Raw genomic sequence first — 22,035 nt, 5'->3', positions numbered from 1 at the left:
TCCATAGCATCAATGCCTTCCTCTTGCAGGAACTGCTCACACACTCCAGCCACATGAGGTCTAGCATTGTCTTGCATTAGGAGAAACGCAGGGCCAATCGCACCAACATATGGTCTCACAAGGGGTCTGAGGATCTCATCTTGGTACCTAATGGCAGTCAGGCTACCTCTGGCAAGCACATGGAGGGCTGTGCGGCCCCCCAAAGAAATGCCACACCACACCATTACTGACCCACCGCCAAAGCAGTTGTGCTGGAGGATGTTGCAGGCAGCAGAACGTTCTCCACGCCGTCTGCAGACTCTGTCACATTTCTGTCACATGTGCTCAGGGTAAACCTGCTTTCATCTCTGAAGAGCACAGGGCGCCAGTGGCGAATTTTCCAATCTTTGTGTTCTCTGGCAAATGTCAAACGTCCTGCACAGTGTTGGGCTGTAAGCACGACCTCCACCTGTGGACGTCAGGCTCTCATATCATTCTGATGGAGTCTGTTTCTGACCGTTTGAGCTGACACATGCACATTTGTGGCCTGCTGGAGGTCATTTTGCAGGGCTCTGTCGGTGCTCCTCCTGCTCCTCCTTGCACAAAGGCGGAGGTAGCGGTCCTACTGCTGGGTTTTTGTCCTCCTACGGCCTCCTCCACGTCTCCTGATGTACTGGCCTGTCTCCTGATAGTGCCTCCATGCTCTGGAAACTACGCTGACAGACAAATCAAACCTTCTTGTCACAGCTTGCATTGATGTGCCATCCTGGATGAGCTCCAATACATGAGCCACTTGTGTGGGTTGTAGACTCCATCTCATGCTACCACTAGAGTGAAAGCACCGCCAGTATTCAAAAGTGACCAAAACATCAGCCAGGAAGCATAGGAATTGAGAAGTGGTCTGTGGTTACCACCTGCAGAACCTCTCCTTTATTGGGTGTCTTGCTAACTGCCTATAATTTCCATCTGTTGTCTGTTCCATTTGCACAACAGCATGTGAAATTGATTGTCAATCAGTGTTGCTTCTTGAGTGGACAGTGTGATTTCACAGAAGTGATTGACTTGGAGTTACATTGTGTAGTTTAAGTGTTCCCTTTATTTTTTTGAGCAGTGTATTTATCAACAGGAACTGATACTACAACTGATGTCTATCCCCAAGGGTCCTTTATACTAAATCATAACTGCGATATTATCCCGTTTATAAAGTGCCAAAATATTCCACAGAGCTGTACACTCAATGCATATATATATATCACATATGGACCCATGGTGTCCAAACTATATTTTGGTATAGACAATTGTTGGATGTCCAAGCATGCTGGAAGTTGTAGTTTTGCAACATCTAGAGGACCACAGTCTGGAGACCACTGAAATAGACTATCTACATTGCTTAAATTTGTGGAACCCAATACATATGTCTGAGTACTCCTTTAAATAAAGTGGCTGAAATTTCTTATAAATCTCTGGTTGTAATCCTTTTATTCTGATGTTAGGAGAGAGTGATTTAAGAAATTGGCTAGCGATCATTGGGCCAGATTTATCTGTGAAATTATCTGTTAATTACTGACTATAAAGGGGTTGTCCGCATTTGGCAACCTTTTTTTGTTAAAAGGCCTCCCCATGATTATATGATCATATGGTGTCCCTGTGCAGAAACCCCTAGCAATAAATCTTAATATTCGGGAGAACCCTACAGCAAGTGTTTGGTTTTCCTTCAGCTCTGCTGCAGGGGAAATTAAGCATTACACAAGTAACAAGTAATCTAATATACAATAAAAAAAATTCTTGGGAAAAATAAAAAAAATGTCTAGCGCTGGGTATATGATTAGGGGTGGCAACACCCAAAACACTCTTGACTATGCTCATATCACCTGTGTTTAAGACTAATAAATCTGGGTGCTTTTCTGCATCTTATGCGTTGAATATTCTCCTTTCTAAGTTGTGTCAAGGTGCCATTTAGCACCGTCCGCGACATGGAGGAGATTGGCGAGGGGTGAGCTGATTACTTTTGTGCTTTACTACAAAAACTTACTGGAGAAAATATGATATCACACTGAATGTTACATATACAGAGGTCATGGCTGCAAGTAAAAAAGGCATCAGAAAAAACTTAAAGGCCTTGGTTCTAATTATTAGCTAGAGAACATTTTTATTTATATACAGTGGTTCCTTCAACTTACAATATTTTCAACCTATAAGGGTCTTTTATGGACCATTGTAACTTAAAACCAGACTCAACATACAATGTTATGGACAGTCCAGATCTATGAAACGTGTCAATGACTGGAAGAACCAACCAATCAGAATGGGCATTCACTGGTAAATACCCTGTATTACTGAAGTGTGTACACTGAATTCCTGTCTGGTAGCGCACCCTACAGTACAGGGAGGTATTACATGTTCTGTACTACTCTTTACCTGTGCCAGGGATGGCTGCTCCTTCTGACACCAGGTGGGGGCGGCTCCATTTTACTTTTTAGGACATTGTGTACTGTACATGACCCTGAAGAAGCTCCTGTCCTCTACATAGACAGTGATTTACAGCTCCCAGCAGATCTTTATTACTTTTATATGTAAGGATTTGCTTTATCTGTATTAGTTATCTACTTATTTTTCTTTAATCCTCACTTTTTCCTATTTTTGGATGACATTTTGGTGGCTTCTGAGCCAATTACCAGGTTTCCATAGAGTTATGGTCTCAACATACAATGGTTTCAACATACAATGGTTGTCCAGGAACCAATTAATATTGTAACCTGAAGGAACATTGTATTCTATAGGATACATAATAAATGTTGGTTGTCAGTAAACCCTTTTATGATGCAATAGTTTTACATGATCTTAGGTTCTGTTCCTAAGCCTTTCCTAAGAGGTGTAATCCGGGACAATTTATAGGCTCTGATGTATTCACTGTATAAGCATACAAGAAAATAAATCACCCCTACATATATTTTGCAGGATGCCTCTGTATAAAAAAGTGCAGTCAAGTGTTTAAAAGAACTCTATTTTATAGAGTTATAAGAGAGTAAAACTAACCCAAAATGTTCTTTAACTATATAAATAGCAAAATGGTCAAAAATGAAAGTGTTGACCCTTTAAAAAAATGATGAGGAAGAAATTATAAACGGGGATCAGGAAAAAGCAAGTATATTAAACAAATTCTTCTCCACTGTATTCACCAAGGAAAATGAAATGGCAGGTGAAATACAGTGATAGGTAAACTCCCCAGTACAGGTCACCCGTCTAACCCAGGAAGAAGTACAGTGCCGCATACAAAAAATCAAAATAGACAAATCACCAGGTCCAGATGGTATTCATCCCCGAGTTCTAAATGAATTGTAAGTATTGTAAGTAATGTAATAGACAGACCTCTATTTTTAATATTCAGGGACTCTATAGTAACAGAGACTGTTCCCCAGGACTGGCACATGGCAAATGTGGTGCCAATATTTAAAAAGGGGACAAAAGGTGACCCCGGGAATTACAGACCTGTTAGTTTAACCTCCATTGTATGTAAATTGTTTGATGATTTTCTAAGAGGTGCTATTTTGGAGTATATTGATAAAAAATAAATGTATGACCACATATCAGCATGGCTTTATGAGGGATCGGTCCTGTAAAACTAACCTGATCAGCTTTTATGAGGAGGTGAGCTCCAGACTGGACCAGGGGCAATCGCTGGATGTCATATATATGGATTTTTCCAAAGCATTTGATACGGTGCCACATAAAAGATTGGTGCATAAAATGAGAAGGAACGGGCTGGGGGAGAATGTGTGTAAGTGGGTAAGTAACTGGCTCAGCAATATGAAACAGAGGGTGGTTATTAATTGTACTTATTCTGATTGGATGACTGTTACTAGTGGGGTACCACAGGGGTCAGTCTTGGGTGGTGTTCTATTTAATATATTTATTAATGACCTTGTAGATGGGTTGAATAGTAAAGTAGCAATCTTTGCAGATGATACTAAACTCTGTAAAGCGGTAAACACAATAGAGGACAGTGCACTGTTACAAATGGATCTGGATAGTTTAGGGGTTTGGGCTGAGAAGTGGCAGATGAGGTTCAACACTGATAAATGTAAGGTAATGCACCAGGGATGTGGAAATTATATAGCCCGACGCCCGGGACACGCAGTTTTGAGCACCGGGCAGGTGGATTCTTCCAGCATTTAGCCCGGCTTTGGGCAAGCAGCGCTAAATGCCGGAAGAATTTTAAATGTGTGCGCAGCATGTGTATTGTACCTGCGGCCTCCTTCCTAAAGCGGTGCGCACTATCCGTGACGTCAGGGGAAGCGCAGGACGCTGGGACGCATAGGCAGCGGCATGACGCTGACGTCCCGTGCGGCGCCTGGGATGACGTCACTTGACGCGCGCATTGTGCATCCCCCGGCCCGCGCATCGTGCATCGCGCATCCCCCGGCCCGCGCATCGTGCATCCCCCGGCCCGAAAGCAAGGTCCTGCGAACTTTACAGGCAGCAGTAAGTGTAAAAACGTCCATAGAGATATTTTTAAGGGGGTATAATGGTTTAAAGAGGAACCCTACCTGGGTGATCATGTATATCTGGGGGCCTGTACACCAATTGGGAGCCTCTATCTCTTTATCAGGTGGGTCTCCAGCTGTTGCAAAACTACAACTCCCAGCATGCCCAGACAGCCATTGGCTGTCCGAGCATGCTGGGAGTTGTAGTTTTACAACAGCTGGAGGCTTCCTGGTTGGAGAAACAGCGGTATACTGTCTGCACAGTGTTTCCCAACCAGGTGGTGCCTCCAGCGGTTGCAAAACTACAACTCCCAGCATGCTCAGACAGCCAGTGGCTGTCTGGGCATGCTGGGAGTTGTAGTTTTGCAACAGCTAGAGGCTCCCTGGTTGGAGAAACAGCGGTATACTGGCTGCACAGTGTTTCCCAATCAGGTGGTGCCTCCAGCTGTTGCAAAACTACAACTCCCAGCATGCTCAGACAGCCAATGGCTGTCTGGGCATGCTGGGAGTTGTAGTTTTGCAACAGCTGGAGGCTTCCTGGTTGGAGAAACAGCGGTATACTGGCTGCACAGTGTTTCCCAACCAGGTGGTGCCTCCAGCTGTTGCAAAACTACAACTCCCAGCATGCTCGGACAGCCAATGGCTGTCTGGGCATGCTGGGAGTTGTAGTTTTGCAACAACTGGAGGCTCCCTGGTTGGAGAAACAGCAGTATACTGGTTGCACAGAGTGTCACAGCTCACTCCCCCACTGTGACACACAGGTCCCAGCACAGAGAAGATGCCCTATTATCCTTATGTGCGGGCGGTGAAAATTTTATATATAAAATTACCATTATTCAGTATGAACAGGTATACCGCCCAGCCCTAGGGGTCATATATATCTGGGGACCTGTACACCTATTGGGAACCCCTATCTCATCATCAGGTGGGGCTCCCCAGTAGATAGACAGGCCCCCGATAGATATGACCCCCATCAGATATATCTGGGGCCTATAGATTTACTGGGGAGCCCTACCTGATGGGGGTCATATATATATATATCTAAGGCCTATATATGTACTAGGGAGCCCTACCTGATGATCAGATAGGGGGTTCCCAATATGTCTGTCTTCGTATAGGGGAGAAACATTATCTAGGACATTATTTACCTTCCTACTTCCTAGGGGGACAACCTACCTATCTAATTGAGGAATATAACCTACACTATAACTGTAATGGGCACAAAAGGGGGTACTCTACTTTATGGGACATCATGGGCCACATTACCATTTTGGGCTTTATGTATGGGAAATTTGTGTAGGTTGGGGAAGATACAAAAAAGAGCCTAAATATTTGTGTGGCAGATTCTGAAAATGCAAGTTTTAGATTGTTTAACATTAGAGAAAGTGGGTAACTTGCGAAATGATTCATCAGCCTCTCCTTGCAGGTCAGCCAGCTTTTATGCTGAACACGAACTTTGTGCATAGGAATTTGTGTTAACCTAAGCAACAATAAAGATTTTACATTGGTAAGTGCGGTTTCCTTTTTTTTTTTTCATATTCTTTGTTACCGTCAGCAGAATGCAGTACAGCTGCTTTAGCTAGCCTCTTACTGATGGTGCTCAGCACAATAGTGTAGTTGCACTTCAAATCTTCCAAACAGGTAGAATAATTGCGGCACTCACCGTTTTTTTTCAGGCTTCTTTATTCAAGTGTGGGTGCATCAGCAGGTACACATACAGAGCTCTGCTCTGTATGTGTACCTGCTGATGCACCCACACTTGAATAAAGAAGCCTGAAAAAAAACGGTGAGTGCCGCAATTATTCTACCTGTTTGGAAGATTTATTTGAAATGTGTTGTCATTTATTTGTCACAGTGATGCCTGCCTAGCTTTCTTTTCATAATCCAGCATTAGTCACAGTTTGTTGGTAATGGTAGGGTTTCTGGTGTAGCTGTATAATTTGGGCTTTGGTAACATTTGGTAATATTAGTCTTTGTATAATGACTAACCAAAATATACAGTATGTGCCTGTTGTAACGGTATGATATATGACATTTAGCATTTGGGACCCCACTTTTAATTTTGCTTAGGGTCACACTTAGTATAAAACTTCCTGTGCGTGCAGCGTCTGCATAATGTTGCACAGACAGAAATTACAGAAGAAGGAGCGTATGAAGCTGAAGGGGAACGATGGAGGGGTAAGTGGTGTTTTTTTATTTTATTTATTTTTTGTCATTTTTTCAGGGAAGGAAAAGGTCAGGAATATTGAGTAGATATAAGCAGATAGAAATCCAGGTCTTCAGCAGTACAGGTTTTAACAACAGCTTTGGTGACCGCTGATTGATTATGTCATCTCAAAGTTGTTACGCCGAGCGCTCCGGGTCCCTGCTCCTCCCCGGAGCGCTCGCGGCGTTCCTCTCTCTGCAGCGCCCCGGTCAGACCCGCTGACCGGGAGCGCTACACTGACATTGCCGGCGGGGATGCGATTCGCGCCCGCTCGCGAATCGCATCCCAAGTCACTTACCTGTCCCGGCCTCCGGCTGTCATGTCCTGGCGCGCGCGGCTCTGCTCCTTAGGGCGCGCGCGCGCCAGCTCTCTAAGATTTAAAGGGCCAGTGCACCAATGATTGGTGCCTGGCCCAATTAGCCTAATTAGCTTCCACCTGCTCCCTGGCTATAATACCTCACTTCCCCTGCACTCCCTTGCCGGATCTTGTTGCCTTGTGCCAGTGAAAGCGTTTAGTGTTGTCCAAAGCCTGTGTTTCCAGATCTTCTGCTATCCATATTGACTACGAACCTTGCCACCTGCCCCGACCTTCTGCTACGTCTGACCTTGCCTCTGCCTAGTCCTTCTGTCCTACGCCTTCTCAGCAGTCAGCGAGTTTGAGCCATTGCCGGTGGATACGACCTGGTTGCTACCGCCGCAGCAAGGCCATCCCGCTTTGCGGCGGGCTCTGGTGAATACCAGTAGCATCTTAGAACCGGTCCACCGACACGGTCCACGCCAATCCCTCGCTGACACAGAGGATCCACATCCAGCTAGCCGAATCGTGACAAAAGTCTTCTTAATTTTGGATTCAAAAGAACAAATAAACAAGATGCAGGCAATGTGTCTCAAAGCCCCAGTCCCTGTGAGAGCAGAAGCCAAGATTCTACTCCTACTCCTAGTTCTGTGTCAAAAGACAAAAAGTATGACACAGACAAGAGAAAGAGAGCTTTTAAATCTCACTGGAAAGATTCCTGGCCATGGCTTGTTTTAAAGGAGATCCAAGGGGAAGAAAAAATGTACTGTGAAAATTGCCTAAAATACCCTACTATAGCAATGAGATGCTCTGGATCAGGAAGGAATGCATTTGTAACTGGCTGTGATAAATTTTGTGTTGAGCCAATCAAGGCACATGAAACAAGCAAAGCTCACTTGGAATGCTGTTCCTGGTTTAAGCAAGAAAATAAAAAAGCACTTGTGCAGTCTGAGGCATCAACAAGTACAGCATCTAGTACCAGTTCTGCAGTTCAGTCCGTGCCCAATATTATTACAACCTTACAAAAACTCAAGGAGGTAGAAAGGAATAGGCTAATGATTTTATTTAATAATGCATACCTAATTGCAAAACTAGGAAAGCCTCTTTCAGATATGGATATGCTGTGCCGAGCAATGAAAAAGGCTGGTGTGGGCCTAGGAAAAAACTACACTAACCGTGAGAAGGCTTCAGAATTCATTAGATGTGAGGCGGAAGTAATTCGACAGGACATCAAAAAGATAGTCCAGAATTCAAGGTTTATCTGTATTGTTGCAGATGGCAGCACAGATAATGCCATCATTGAACAGGAAAGTGTGCTGATCAGGGTTGTTAATGAAGGGAAACCTTATACAGCATTTATAGACCTTGTACCAGTGGAGCATGCACACGCTACAGGTGTGCTGAATGCAATTGTTAAGGGTATAAATAAGTTGTCTTTAAATATGCTGCATCTGAGGTCTCCAGAACAGCCTGGACCAACACTTATATCGGTAAACTTTGATGGTGCAGCTGTAATGATGGGTTCAAAGGGTGGCGTAGCAGCACTTATAAAAAACGACATTCCATTTTTGCTGCCTGTACACTGTGTAGCACATAAGCTTCAGCTGGGGATTCTAGATGCTGTAAAGAATACTCCTTATATTATTTGTTTTGAAGAAACTTTAAAATGGGTTTTTAAATTTTATTGGAATAGCCCTAAAAGGAGAAGAGATGCAAAAGAAATCGCAAATGTTATTGAAGAAAGTTTTGCTCACTTTAGTGACATTAAGCAAGTGAGATGGGTTTCTAGTAAAAGAAGAGCCCTAAAAGCAATGCAGCAAAACTTGCAAACTGTTGTTTTGCATCTTGGTCAGGTTGGTGCTGGGACAGGTGAGTCTTCAGCTAAAGCAAGAAAATATTTGAAATCCATCACAAATGTAAATTTTCTCTCTACCCTATATGTTTTGAGAGATATTCTTGAGCCTGTATCTCAGCTGTCAGAATTTTTTCAATCTAATGACCTTTTGTTACTAGACGTTAAGCCTGCTGTTGAAAGATGTGTGTTAAGACTAGTGGGTTTGAAGTTGGAGCGGGGTGAAAACATGAAGAAGTTTTTTATACTGTACCACCCTGAGGAGAGGAAATTTGGAGATCTAACTACTGAAGGGTGGGAGATTGAATTGTCAGGCCATTGCCCACCAGCTGCTAGCGTATGTAATGTACAGCTCATTGCAAACATTATTCGTTACATTGATGAAAGATTCTCAGTCTTTTGATTCTATGCCATCCCGTGGATTCCAAGTCTTTGACTACACAACATGGCCAGAAGGCAGAGAGGAACTATATGCATATGGCAGAGCTGACCTTGAGGAATTGATTAGTTATTTCAGTTTTATTTTCTCATCTGAGGAAAAGGCAGCTATTCTTAATGAGTTTTGTGGACTTAAGACACACATGAAAAATTTCAGAGATAAAAATATAACCATTTTGCCTGCATACTCCTCTGTGTTATCAACAAAGCCATAGACCCTGTGTAATATATTGAAAGTTGTGGAGATGATGTTTACAATAAGTGTTTCAACAGCAGAGGCAGAATGGGTGTTTTCTGCTATGACTATACCGTATATACTCGAGTATAAGCCGACCCGAGTATAAGCCGAGACCCCTAATTTCAACCCAAAATCCCAGGAAAAGTTATTGACTCGAGTATAAGCCTAGGGTGGGAAATACATCATCTCCCCCTGTCATCATCCAGACCGGTCATTAACATCTTCATCATCATCACCGCCTGTCATCATCCAGACCCTCATCATCATCACCTGTCATCATCCCCTTGTCATCATCCCACACATCCCCCCTTCATCATCCCCTTGTCATCATCCCACACATCCCCCCTTCATCATCCCCTTGTAATCATCCCACACACCCCCCTTCATCATCCCCACCCCCCTTCATCATCCCACACACCCCCCCTTCATCATCCTCTTGTCATCATCCCCACCCCCTTTCATCATCCCCTTGTCATCATCCGCCTTCAGTGGTCTTCAACCTGCGGACCTCCAGAGGTTTCAAAACTACAACTCCCAGCAAGCCCGGGCAGCCATCGGCTGTCCGGGCTTGCTGGGAGTTGTAGTTTTGAAACCTCCGGAGGTCCGCAGGTTGAAGACCACTGCGGCCTTCAACATCATCCAGCCCCCTCTCACCCCCTTTAGTTCTGAGTACTCACCTCCGCTCGGCGCTGGTCCGGTCCTGCAGGGCTGTCTGGTGAGGAGGTGGTCCGGTGGGATAGTGGTTCCGGGCTGCTATCTTCACCGGGGGCGCCTCTTCTCCGCGCTTCCAGCCCGGAATAGAGGCGTTGCCTTGACAACGACGCAGAAGTACGTTGGCAATGAACGCACCTCTGCGTCGTTGTCAAGGCAACGTGACTATTCTGAGGCCGGGCCCGAAGCGCTTAGAAGAGGCCTCCCCGGTGAAGATAGCAGCCCGGAACCACTATCCCACCGGACCACCTCCTCACCGGACAGTCCTGCAGGACCGGACCAGCGCCGAGCGGAGGCGAGTACTGTACAGAACTAAAGGGGGGTGAGAGGGGGCTGGATGATGTCGAAGGCCGCAGTGGTCTTCAACCTGCGGACCTCCGGAGGTTTCAAAACTACAACTCCCAGCAAGCCCGGACAGCCGATGGCTGCCCGGGCTTGCTGGGAGTTGTAGTTTTGAAACCTCTGGAGGTCCGCAAGTTGAAGACCACTGCGGGTGGAGAGTTCACTCGAGTATAAGCCGAGGGGGGTGTTTTCAGCACGAAAAATCGTGCTGAAAAACTCGGCTTATACTCGAGTATATACGGTAGTTAAAAATCCACTTCGAACAAGACTTCAGCAGGGTATATTGCAGGACTTAATGCTCATTAAAATGGGAGGACCTGAATTTGAGGAATATGACCCCAGCAGAGCTATTCAGTACTAGCTAACATGTGGTGGAACCAGGCATGTGGGTGGACATAAGAGACCTCATGAGGTTGACACTGATTGAAGTCAACCTGTTATGACAGCAGCATCATATCCTTGAAGAGCAGAAGAAGCGTCTGTTAAAGCACTTTCCCCTGTACCTGTGTGTTAGTTATCTAATAAAACCAAGCAGGTCCAAGAAAAAAAATGGCATTATGAGGTTGAGTGTTAATATTTTATTTGTTTCAAATTTGAGTGCATTAAAGTGTTTTTTAGGTCTGTTTTAAGTTTCTATTAATAAAAGACCTCATTTATATACTATTTTGGTTGAAATTATTTTTGCGGTGCAGGACAAGTAGATTGACACAAGGGACAAGTAGATTGGGCTCCATTTTAGTCCCTTGGACAAGTATTTTTTTTTTTTTTATTTCCACACCCCTGTGCACATGGGGAGGAAAAATCTGGAACGGGGTTATATATTAAATGGGAGAACACTTGGGACGACTGACGTGGAAAAGGACTTAGGAGTCTTAGTTAATAGTAAACTTAGCTGTAGTGTCGGGCAGCTACTGCCAAGGCAAATAAAATCATGGGGTGCATCAATAAGGGGCATAGATGCCCACAACAAAGAAATAATTCTACCGCTGTACAAATCACTAGTCAGACCACACATAGAATACTGTGTACAGTACTGGGCACCAGTGTACAAGAAAGATATAGGGGAGCTGGAGAGGGTTCAAAGACGGGCAACCAGAGTAATACGGGGAATGGGAGGACTACAGTACCCAGAAAGATTATCAGAATTGGGGTTATTTAGTTTAGAAAAAAGAAGGCTTAGGGGAGACCTAATAACTATGTATAAATATATCAGGGGGCCATCCAGAGATCTCTCCCATGATCTATTTATACCCAGGACTGTATCTATAACAATGGGGTATCCTCTACATTTAGAGGAAAGAAGGTTTCTACACCAGCACAGATGGGGGTGCTTTACTATAAGAGCAGTGAGACTGTGGAATTCTCTCCCGGAGGAGGTGGTCATGGTGAACTCTGTAAAAGAGTTCAAAAGGGGTCTGGATGCATTTTTTGGAGAATAATAACATCGCTGGTTATGTATACTAGATATTTAGGGACAGAACATTGATCCAGGGATTTATTCTGATGCCATATTTGGAGTCAGGAAGGAATTTTTACCTCTAGTATGAGGGTTTTTTGCCTTCCCCTGGATCAACTCAGTAGGGACTCATTATGGATATAGGTTGAACTTGATGGACTCTGGTCTTTTTTCAACCTTACAAACTATGTTACTATGAATATACTTAGCCGACGTACCGGAAGCTTTCCAGGCACAGGTGCCAAACTGATGATAGTGAATATGAACATCCCCTTATGTTGTCATATCATGCTATTTTGTGCCAATGTAACACTCTACTATATATGGATACATGGTACTAATATCTGTTGTCAAATAACTCATTATTTACTTATGTGGTAGAGTTTCTTAGCTATTGCTTTTACCTCGCTGTCTCTTTCCATTCTGCATCTTCTCCCTCTTTGACACAGATTTCATCTAGCTCTGTAAACAGCTCATGGGGCACATGTTCTTCATCCTCTTCTGTTCCAAGAATAAACTGCACTCTCTGGGATGGTGTGTCTATAAAAAAAAAATGTGCATACAGACTTTTTTTTTGTCATTACTTATATAGTGGCAACATACAGTATATGGAGGGTGTTATGCCAGTTCCTTGCTGCAACATCCATACACATATGTAACATAGCTAATATTGTCATTTCTGTGTATAAATGCCGACATTTCTGTAAATCCCAATGGATTACAATAATGCAGGAGGTTTACCTGGAGTTTATAAGAGATTGAGAGGAATGCAGCATTACTGCAAGGCAGCATAGTAATAACATCACATATGTCTGTATTACGGAGGCATGTTACTAAATGGCCTTGTTTTTCTTTATGGAAATGGATATAACAGCTTGTATCTCTGGACAATGAAAAGATATTAGGTTGAATTAGGAGTTTAAAGATATTTAGGGGGAACTTGTACAGTATGCTGCATCTTTATTTGACAGGATCAACCAGCTCAGAAGCAGCGAACTTGTCTATATGAATGCATGCTGTCTACATACCATGTGCTAAAGACTCATCATGTCCTTCCTCTTGTATAACTCCCTTCATGCGGTCTCGTTTTCTGTGCTTCTGTCCATGAGTTCGATGATGTCTATGGCTTTGTCGACCCAGTGGCATCCGAACGCCAACATACAATGTTCTGTGCCCTAGAACCGGAATGGGCAATAACAATTAATAAACAATTGCTATGCATTTATTATCACACATATCTTTCCCCATTTTCTCCACCTCCCAAAACAAAAACAAAGCACATTAAATGGAATCTGTCAATTTCAATTCACATTACAAACTGCTGACATTGTTAAATAGCTGGTAGGACAAGAAAACACATGGTCCCATTGAAGGGGTACTCCGGAGGAAAAACAATGCTTTCAAATCAACTGGTGGCAGAAAGTTATTGGGATTTGTAACTTACTTCCATTTAAAAATCTTAAACCTTCCAGTACTTATTTCAACAAGGGTAATACAGAAGTTTTTATTCAGACAGAGAAAAAATGTAGTACGTTCCAGTAGAGGTCTTATTATGAAGCCAGTAATATGTTGTACTATGGAGCACCATACAGCAGCACATGCAGTGCCTACAGGTCCATAGTAAGAAGCCTCGACCATGAGGAATTCTTCATGTAGAAATATTTTTTATTTTACAATAAAAAAAGAAATATTTACAGATTCTTACAATCTGACTAAAAATCAACCACCACAGACTGCCCAAAGGGGGGAAAAATCTTGCCAATGGCTGCTGCATTTTATCATTAAAAGGTTTTCCCCAGACATCAAGTAACAGCTGTCACGCCCCCTCCTATAGGCTTGCATTGAGGGGGCGGAGCCGTGATGTCACATGGAGGCGGAGCCGTGACATCACTATGCTCCGTCCCTGTGATCGCTAGTAATCAGGGCTGATTCTAACGGGGTGCGGCGTGGAAGATCACGGGGGTCTCCAGCGGCGGGACCTTCGCGGTCAGGCATCTTATCCCCTATCCTTTGGATAGGGGATAAGATGTCTTAGCGCCAGAGTACCCCTTTAAAGCAAAAGCATGCTGACGCCAGTACAATTTGTGCTAACACTATATTAGTAAGTATATATCTTGGGATGAATTTTTATTTAAATGGGAACTCATTAAAACTAATTTTTGCAATTGCACTCCTCATGGTAAATAAAAAATATTTCTAATATACTTTGTTTAAAAAAAAATGAAGTTTTCTATGTTTTATTTGTGCTTAAAAAAGCTCAAGAGCACATTTTCCCCCATCTCACGGGGGGGGGGGGGGGGGGGTGTCCAGCCAACAGCATATGGCAGTTAAGTGTGAGAGGAGCTGTGATTGGATGAGGCTGGACACACCCCTCTCAGCACTCCAGGCTGCACTTCCTGTGTTTGGGCTTCGGTCCAAAGTCTGTGTATGAGATGGGGGAAAATGTGCTCTTGAGCTTTTTTAAGCACAAATAAAACATCGAAAACTTCATTTTATTTAAACAAAGTATATTAGAAATATTTTTTATTTACCATAAGGAGTGCAATAGCAAAAATTAGTTTTAATGAGAGTTACCCTATACAATTTTCTGATACAACAATGTCCCTTTAAAATCCAGCATTTGCCAGTTCCTTTCACTTTCAACTGTCCATTTTGACTTAATTAGCTTGACATGAATTTGTTTTCTATCATGAGTGAGACTCACCATGAGGCAGAGGATGCCAAAGAATATACAAAGTAAAGGAAGGACAGAAAACACAGAGCTGTCGGTAATGGAACATTTTCCATCTGCCCAAAAATTACAAGAGGAGCTTTTCAAGGTTAATTGTTTTTTAAGTTGTTTGTTAATTTGAGAGCGGCTGGAACATAACATTAGGTAACGACCAGAGCAGGATGTTTGTCCCAGCAAAGGGATTTACCCAAACAGCTAAGTGAATGAATGACAAATGAGATTTTAGGCAGGGCTGCCCACAGGCTTTAACAGTGTTCATAGTAACTACATCATGACAGCTGACACACTGACATACAGTATTGGCAACTTTTCATGTATCTTTTTTTTCAAGTATTTGCAGTGTCCTAATAGCATCCCTGTGAGGTCTGTGGTTGGGTGCCTTAGAAGACACACATCAGATGTATCTTTGATGTTAATAATGTTTTAGACTGATTTGCACTTTTTTTTTTTTAATGTTGTATACTTTTAAGCCATTCTAACTGATGAGAGGACTGTATGGGATAACATACAAAAAGCTAGGAACCTTCCAGAAGGGAGAGAGGAACTTTACCATCTCACTCTAGTAAAAAGAAGAGGAAGTTTAGTTGATAGTTGGAGAGTAGCCTCTCTACTGAGAGGGCGGCAATCCAACCTCTCTCCATTAAATGGACACTGTCATTAAAACTAGTTTTTTAAATTGCACTCCTTATGGTAAATACAAAATCTTTCTATTGTACTTTGTTTAAAAAATGAAGTTTTCTATGTTTTATTTGTGTTTAAAAAAGCTGCCACTAGGTGTCTCCCTACTTGTCCAGAGCACATTTACCTCTCTCTTGCACAGACTTTGGACTCCTGCTGGCCTGGCAGAAGTCCAAAATCAGGAAATGCATTCTGGAGTGTTGAGCAGCCTTAGCCAATTATAGCTTATCTCACACTGAACTGCTCTGGGCTGTGTGTAGCAGTGTGAGGGAGGGAGTTCTCCCCTGTTTGGCTTCAGATGATGTCACACCTGCTGGGGAATGCCCCTTCCCAGTCTGTGAATCTGACTGAGACTAAGCAGAAAACACAGAGTAATATCAAGGTAGAAAACTAAAAAATAATAAAAATAAAGGCAGGGGGTGGTTTATCAGATGGGGCAGTGAACTGTCTCACTATAACATTTTACAAGATCATAACAGGTACTCTTTAAAGAAAGCCGGACAGTGCAGTATGGGGCAAGGAAGCTTAGTCCTAGTCTAGTCTTTATATCATTGCAAGATGAAATGAAAAGTTAAAATTGTGGAAAGACATTGAGCAAGGGCCCCATAGTATCTTAACTGGACCAAAGTGGGCATCTGGCCAGGTCTAGTGCACTGTGGCTTTAGGATGCTTACATCTACACCATGTCATTGAGAACTAAAGTACCAGTGAGACAAGTAGATGTGCTTTCTTACCTACTACAACATTTAGAGCCAGGCTGTGCCTAAATTTTGGATGATTTTTTTTTCTGACAATAAGTAAAGTGTTTGCACTTTATTGGTTGTTAGAAAGACCACACAAGACCATCAGGGGCACCCAAACACCATCAGCCAGGACACATACAAACAGGGAGTGCCCTGCAGAAACTACAGGTACCACCATGTTCAGTGAAATCACCGTCACTGTGCCAGTTCAAGAAGTATAAGTAGTTCGTTGGAAGCTATTTAGCCTCTGTGACCATACAGTGACCAATGTGAGGACTACTATCCTCAACATTCCAACAGGTCTCTCTCCATTTTACCATATGTATTCCCTTTCGGCTACTGCATATTGATAGGCTGAACCTAGAGTCATCTCACAATAGTGGCTCAATGGTTGAAAGATTTCATGTGCCAAACAAAAAAGGGCATGTATTAGTTGTCTGCATTTGATAACTATGTAAAAAGTAAACAATTCCCTTAAAGATTGGAAACAATGGCCCTCATTTACTATTCTAAACCCGACCTCTTTTGTCGGGTTTTTTTGTCGCATCTTTGTCTGCGCCATGTCGCAGACATCCTGCGCCAGTCTGCGACACGATGCGACATTTTTCCCGACGGACCCGATGTGGATTCTCCCAAACCCGAAAAAGGGGCGTAACCCGACATTTCTGAGCTTTCCCACGTATTTATTAAGGTTTCCAACCCGAATTTGTTGAATTGTTGTGGATTTTTTCCCGACAGCTCAGAGGAGTTGGAAACCAAAACCAACAAAACCCACGTGCGACAAACAGGATGCAACATAATAATAAATACCAGGGGAAAAAAGCAGTCGGGTAAGAAAGCAAGATAGACTTACAACCCGATTTTCTTAGTAAATGAGGGCCAATATGTTGCTTATCATGCAGAGATCCCTATAACAAGAAGGGACAACCCCTTTAACTCCCTATACTCACTTACCCTGATCCCCCATCACTGTAGTTCTGCCGGTGCCCAGCTCATTCTGCTTTCCTCTTCTTTATGGTTCCTGTAATGTTCACCATGAATACTTCCGAAACAATATGATTACTAAACATACTTCACAACACTGCTGACCACAGATCCCAATTACAATCCTGCTAGCCACATTCTCCTACCAGTGGGTATCACTTACTACAGCAATGCCTGGCCAGTGATCATAATCTACTTATCAACAATTGGTAACTGCCATTATATAGCCCGGATCTAAGCTGGGAATTGAGGACAACCATGTAGAAATGATCCTACAATTACATGCTTTCCATCATATTAAGTGATATCTTAATACATCATACAACCTTCAAATGGTGAATTGGGGGATTGATAATACTGCAACTTAAGTTAAATCCAAAACAAAAACCTCTACTGTGGAAAAGAAATATAATAGGGATAATAATGTTTAATAAAGCTTTAACATTTTTAAGAAAAAAAATGCATCTACAAGATCAGGGTGATACTTATTGTGCAGTTTAATAGGGAAATACTGCAGAGCGTGGAAATATCAATTACATCTAATATGCCGCCATAAATAGTGGAATAAATCTGAATAAAAACCTCTTAGCAATAAAAAGCTTGTTGAAAGCTCCGTGCTGCAGGAAATGACCAAATGTTCATTTTATTGCCGCTTTTCTTCTGCGTAGGTTTTTAAAACAGTCAGAGCTGAAGAATAATGATCTGTCAGAAGGACCGGAATAAAAATGTGTCATTGAAAGTCTATACCCATCTAAAGATATCTCCTCCACTTACCACTTTGTCATCCATCTCCTTGATATTATGGGATATATGAAAATGTTTACGTGTTCTTTCCAGGGGAGGCAGATATTATTAGAGACAAGTCTATACACAGGGAACTCAATAGCTTGGAGACTTGGAAAATAGAATAAAGTGACACTTGAATTAGTTATACAAGACGTAGGAGTAATATACACTCAACGTCACACGCAGCCCACAGTAATAACATGCAAAGTACATGAGGCTGTACAGGCCATATACACACGAGTTCAGGATTTAACTAATATAGTAATGTTAGTCTTTCAGTCCTGTATCTACCTACCAGGATATCAGGCATAATGTCTGCAATAGGGTCCTACAGCTAAGAGGGCTCCTATATATGCAGAGATAAGTAATCACTATGGATTAAAAGTAAAAGTAAAAGACATAATAGAAAGCTTAATGCAAATTGTTGTAGGCCCTACTTCTGAAGCACTGGCTGCTATCGCTGGCAAAAGCTGTAATAGCCGCCACATGGGAAACATATTATAGGGGTGGCACATGGGCAGGAGTCATCTGGTTAATAGTGTTGTGGCATAGATGGCATAGATCTAACATCCATCCATCCATACAGATATTGTGTGATTAACTTCTTCTTCACCCTATACCACCAGAGATTGCATAGTAATTTGATAAGTAAGTTGAAAGGATGTTTACTATAAATCCATTAAAGGTCTATTTACATGTACAGTATCCTGTGCATATTTGATGAACAGGATTTGAAGCTGCAGATCTGAAGCTGTGTTCAGTTATTTAGTATACATTTAAATCTGCAGCACCAAATCCTGCACATCAAATATGCGCCGGATACTGTATGTGTCACTAGACCTTCCAAGGGTATTGTCATTTGGGAAAGGTATTCCCTATTCACATGATAGCAGATAACTAGTGGATCGGTGGAGGTCCATCTGCCAGGATCCTCTTCAATCAGGACAACTGTGCACCTGAATAAAGGGAGTACACTGCAAGTGTGACGACTGTCGAGCAATAAGCACGGAAATCTTTGTAAGTTCTTCAGTAAAATCTCCCAATATCGGACACTCGCTGGGAATAAAAAATTGTCCACTATTGAGTGATGTCCCTTATTGGAAAAAGGGCTCAAAAATCTTTCTAAATGACGGAATACTGTACTGTACTCACTCCAGAGTGTAAGTATACCTATAAAACATGATAAAAAGCAATCACAGTAGAATCTCCCAGTCCCTTATCCCTCCACCGTAACACTTCATCTCCCTTTATACCCTGTGCCACCTCATTCCCATTTGCCAAATTATCCCCCCCCCCCCTTACCCCCTGTGTCACATTATTTCCCCTTGATCCCCCTGTGTCATTTCATTCCCTCTTTATTATCCTCTGTGTAAATTCATTACCCCCCTCTTTATGAAGTGGAACAGGGGGATAAAGGGGGGATAAAATGGCACGAGGGGAGATCACGAGGAAATGATGTGGCACAGAGGATAATAAAGGGGGTGGAGGATGATTTGGCACAGGGGAAATAGAGTGGCATGGGGGGGATCAGGGAAGAAGGAGGGTGAATGATGTGGCCAGTGGACATACAGAAGCAGGAGACCACTGTTTAAACATTGGTCTTCTGCTTCTGTGCTGGAGCTTCTGCAGGAGGGTGCAGCGGGGGCCTGGACCCCTTACATTGGTATAGGGCATACCCCCTGATGGCGGCCCTGTGTACAAGGTAGGGCAGGCACATAAGCCTGGTTGTCCCCTATTGGGAGTGTTTTGTCCCCTTTCAGGTGTGTCCACAACCGTTATTGGGAGTGTCCCCTTTTCGGAGGGTGCAAATACATTAAGTCTTCTGGGACTCTGCCGGGGAATTAAAAACTGTCGGCTATTGGGAGGTGTCCACTTCGGGAGATTTTACTGTATAAAGAAATAAAGAAAGAGGGGAGTGCTGGTTGCACATGTGCACTGCAGCTCCATTCATTCAGAGGATGTTTGCTTTTCATTTTCAGGATTGGTAGGGCCCCAGCAGTAGGACACCAACCGATCCACTAGATATCCATTATCCTGTGGATACGGTTTACATTTCCAAAAACCATCCCTTTTGATAATAAGTAATATTTAATCCAAAGATTCCGACTGAAATCAGTCAGCAATAGGAACGTGTGGCAATTGCTGATCCCCAATTACAAAGTATTCTGTGTGGTATTCCGCCAAAAGAATTACAAAGTTCATTCTGTGGATAAATTCAGCAGCGGAAAGTTATTTAGATAACATAATAGATGGAATAAAATAATTATTTATAGTGTTAAAAAGTCTACTTGGCAACAGGTTTAGGTCAGCTGAGTTGCTCCAGATTTGGTGTAGGTCTAAGGGACCCTCTTGTTTTAACCCTTTAGCCCCCATACAGGGATCTGGATATTGCTGTAGAGAACCCTTAGAGTTGTTATAACACTGAAGTATATCCGCGTTGCCTGTATTTAATTTAATAAAATAGTAGTTTGTTCAGATTGTACTAAATTCTGAATACCGGCAGCGTGATCAAGCTCAAGATCAATCTCTACCTCTCTTTGATTATTCTCGATATGGGCACACTTGGAAGATAGCGTGGGAAGCTGCAGCAGCTGTACCTTTAGTCTGGATACAATATCTAAGAGTGTAGTGCCTTTTCTTTGCAGAACTCACTCAGGTGAGTGTATTTCCTGCTGACCTTTTAAATAAGTACATGAATTTACAAAAAGTTACAAAAAAATGGACCAATGAAGAAGGGGTTCTCCAGGACTATAACCTTGATGGCCTATCCTTTGGATAAATATTTGAATGGTTCAAGCAAAACCTCTGGGGATTGACACCAATCAACACAGTGAAGAAAGGAGGTTCCATTAATTTTTTAGGCACCGCGGCTTGTACATACAACGCATTGTGCCAATTTAAATTGTTTTCAAACATGTTATTTGTTTAAAAGTATTATATTGTAAAAACGTTGACATTTTTGTATTTTTTGGGAGTTTGTAGGTTTGTTTTCTTATATTTTCTGTAACGACTTCTGTTACTACCTACATATTGTGTTGTCATTCAATTAATTATCTTAAGTGTCCTTTCCATCCTACTATTATCATCTGGGTTGGCGTGTTGGGCAGATGAGGTTTGGGATTTTTATAACTTTTAAAGTAAATATCAACCATTTCTGCCACGCTGATAGTAACTAATAATGTTTACTCATTTACCTCAATATACATGATGGACGGGGACAACCCTGCCACGATAATCATGGACCCCAGCTGACTATTACTGAGCACTGACAAAAGCAGCACCATCTGAAATTGTAATAGGCTTTCTGCAGCTATGCATTATTTATTTTGGGCAAATTGCTTGGCACAGTTTCAAGCTGTGTTGCCATAGAAACATCAGTAAACAATAATGCAAATTACAACAATGGCACGCTGATTTTCTGAAAGGTTTACTTTTTACATTTCTTCGTATGTAATATAATAAGATGTCAGAAACAAAAAAAACAATAAAAAAAAAAACAATACCACTTCCTAAAATGCTGTTATGTAAATGTGATGGTTGCTTGGATTTTCTTTAAAAAAATATTTAAATTAATCTGCAAAATTTAAGAAAGAACATCATATTGGGCTTGTTTTCAATGGCCACTAAGCTTTCAATAAACTTTGCATAAATCAATTGTACAAGTGAATATGAATATATATATATATATATATATATATATATATATATATATATACACACATATATATTGTACATTGTTCATTAAAGAAAACTATTCGCTTACTTTGAAAAACATCTCATGACAAATCAGCTCACTTAGGGATCATGTTACATACTGTTCATTGAAGTCTATGGAGTTGAGGAGTTGGGTGTTCAGATAGAAGCAGAGAGACAGGCACAGAGAAGCTACGGAAAGCTTTAGCAAACAATATACCTCACTTCAGTGCTGTCTTCCCAGTTTAGGGCCCTATTACATGGGGCGCTTATTGGCCAAATAGGCTGCTGTCGCCCTGTGTAATAAGGCTAGGGATCCATCAAAAAATTATCAGATGTTGGCCACGTAATAGGCGGCCAACAGCTGATAGCAAAAAAGGGCTGCTGCCAATCATTTGTGTCACCCTCCCAGCCCAATG

The 22,035-nt window shown here is 42.3% G+C and overlaps 1 protein-coding gene and 1 long non-coding RNA gene across 2 annotated transcripts in view; one reads left to right on the top strand and one right to left on the bottom strand.

Moving 5' to 3' along the window:
- LOC130358828 (electroneutral sodium bicarbonate exchanger 1) overlaps positions 1 to 22,035 on the bottom strand; it is a 223,036-nt gene that overhangs the window by 82,241 nt on the left and 118,760 nt on the right. The window contains exons 3-4 of the mRNA XM_056562680.1: positions 13,030 to 13,176; positions 12,406 to 12,541 (exon numbers count right to left, since the gene is read on the bottom strand). Of these exons, the coding sequence (XP_056418655.1) occupies positions 12,406 to 12,541; positions 13,030 to 13,176 (283 nt within the window). The remainder of the gene's footprint in view (positions 1 to 12,405; positions 12,542 to 13,029; positions 13,177 to 22,035) is intronic.
- Positions 1 to 22,035, top strand: part of LOC130358832 (uncharacterized) — a 124,389-nt gene that overhangs the window by 30,648 nt on the left and 71,706 nt on the right. Inside the window, exon 3 of the long non-coding RNA XR_008889661.1 lies at positions 5,890 to 5,970. This is a non-coding gene — a long non-coding RNA (uncharacterized LOC130358832). The remainder of the gene's footprint in view (positions 1 to 5,889; positions 5,971 to 22,035) is intronic.

This window comes from Hyla sarda, chromosome 2 (assembly GCF_029499605.1).
Source record: "Hyla sarda isolate aHylSar1 chromosome 2, aHylSar1.hap1, whole genome shotgun sequence".
NCBI classification, from domain to species: Eukaryota; Metazoa; Chordata; class Amphibia; order Anura; family Hylidae; genus Hyla; species Hyla sarda.
The sequence above is the reverse complement of the archived record's forward strand: the minus strand, read 5'-3'. Positions and strand labels throughout refer to the sequence as shown.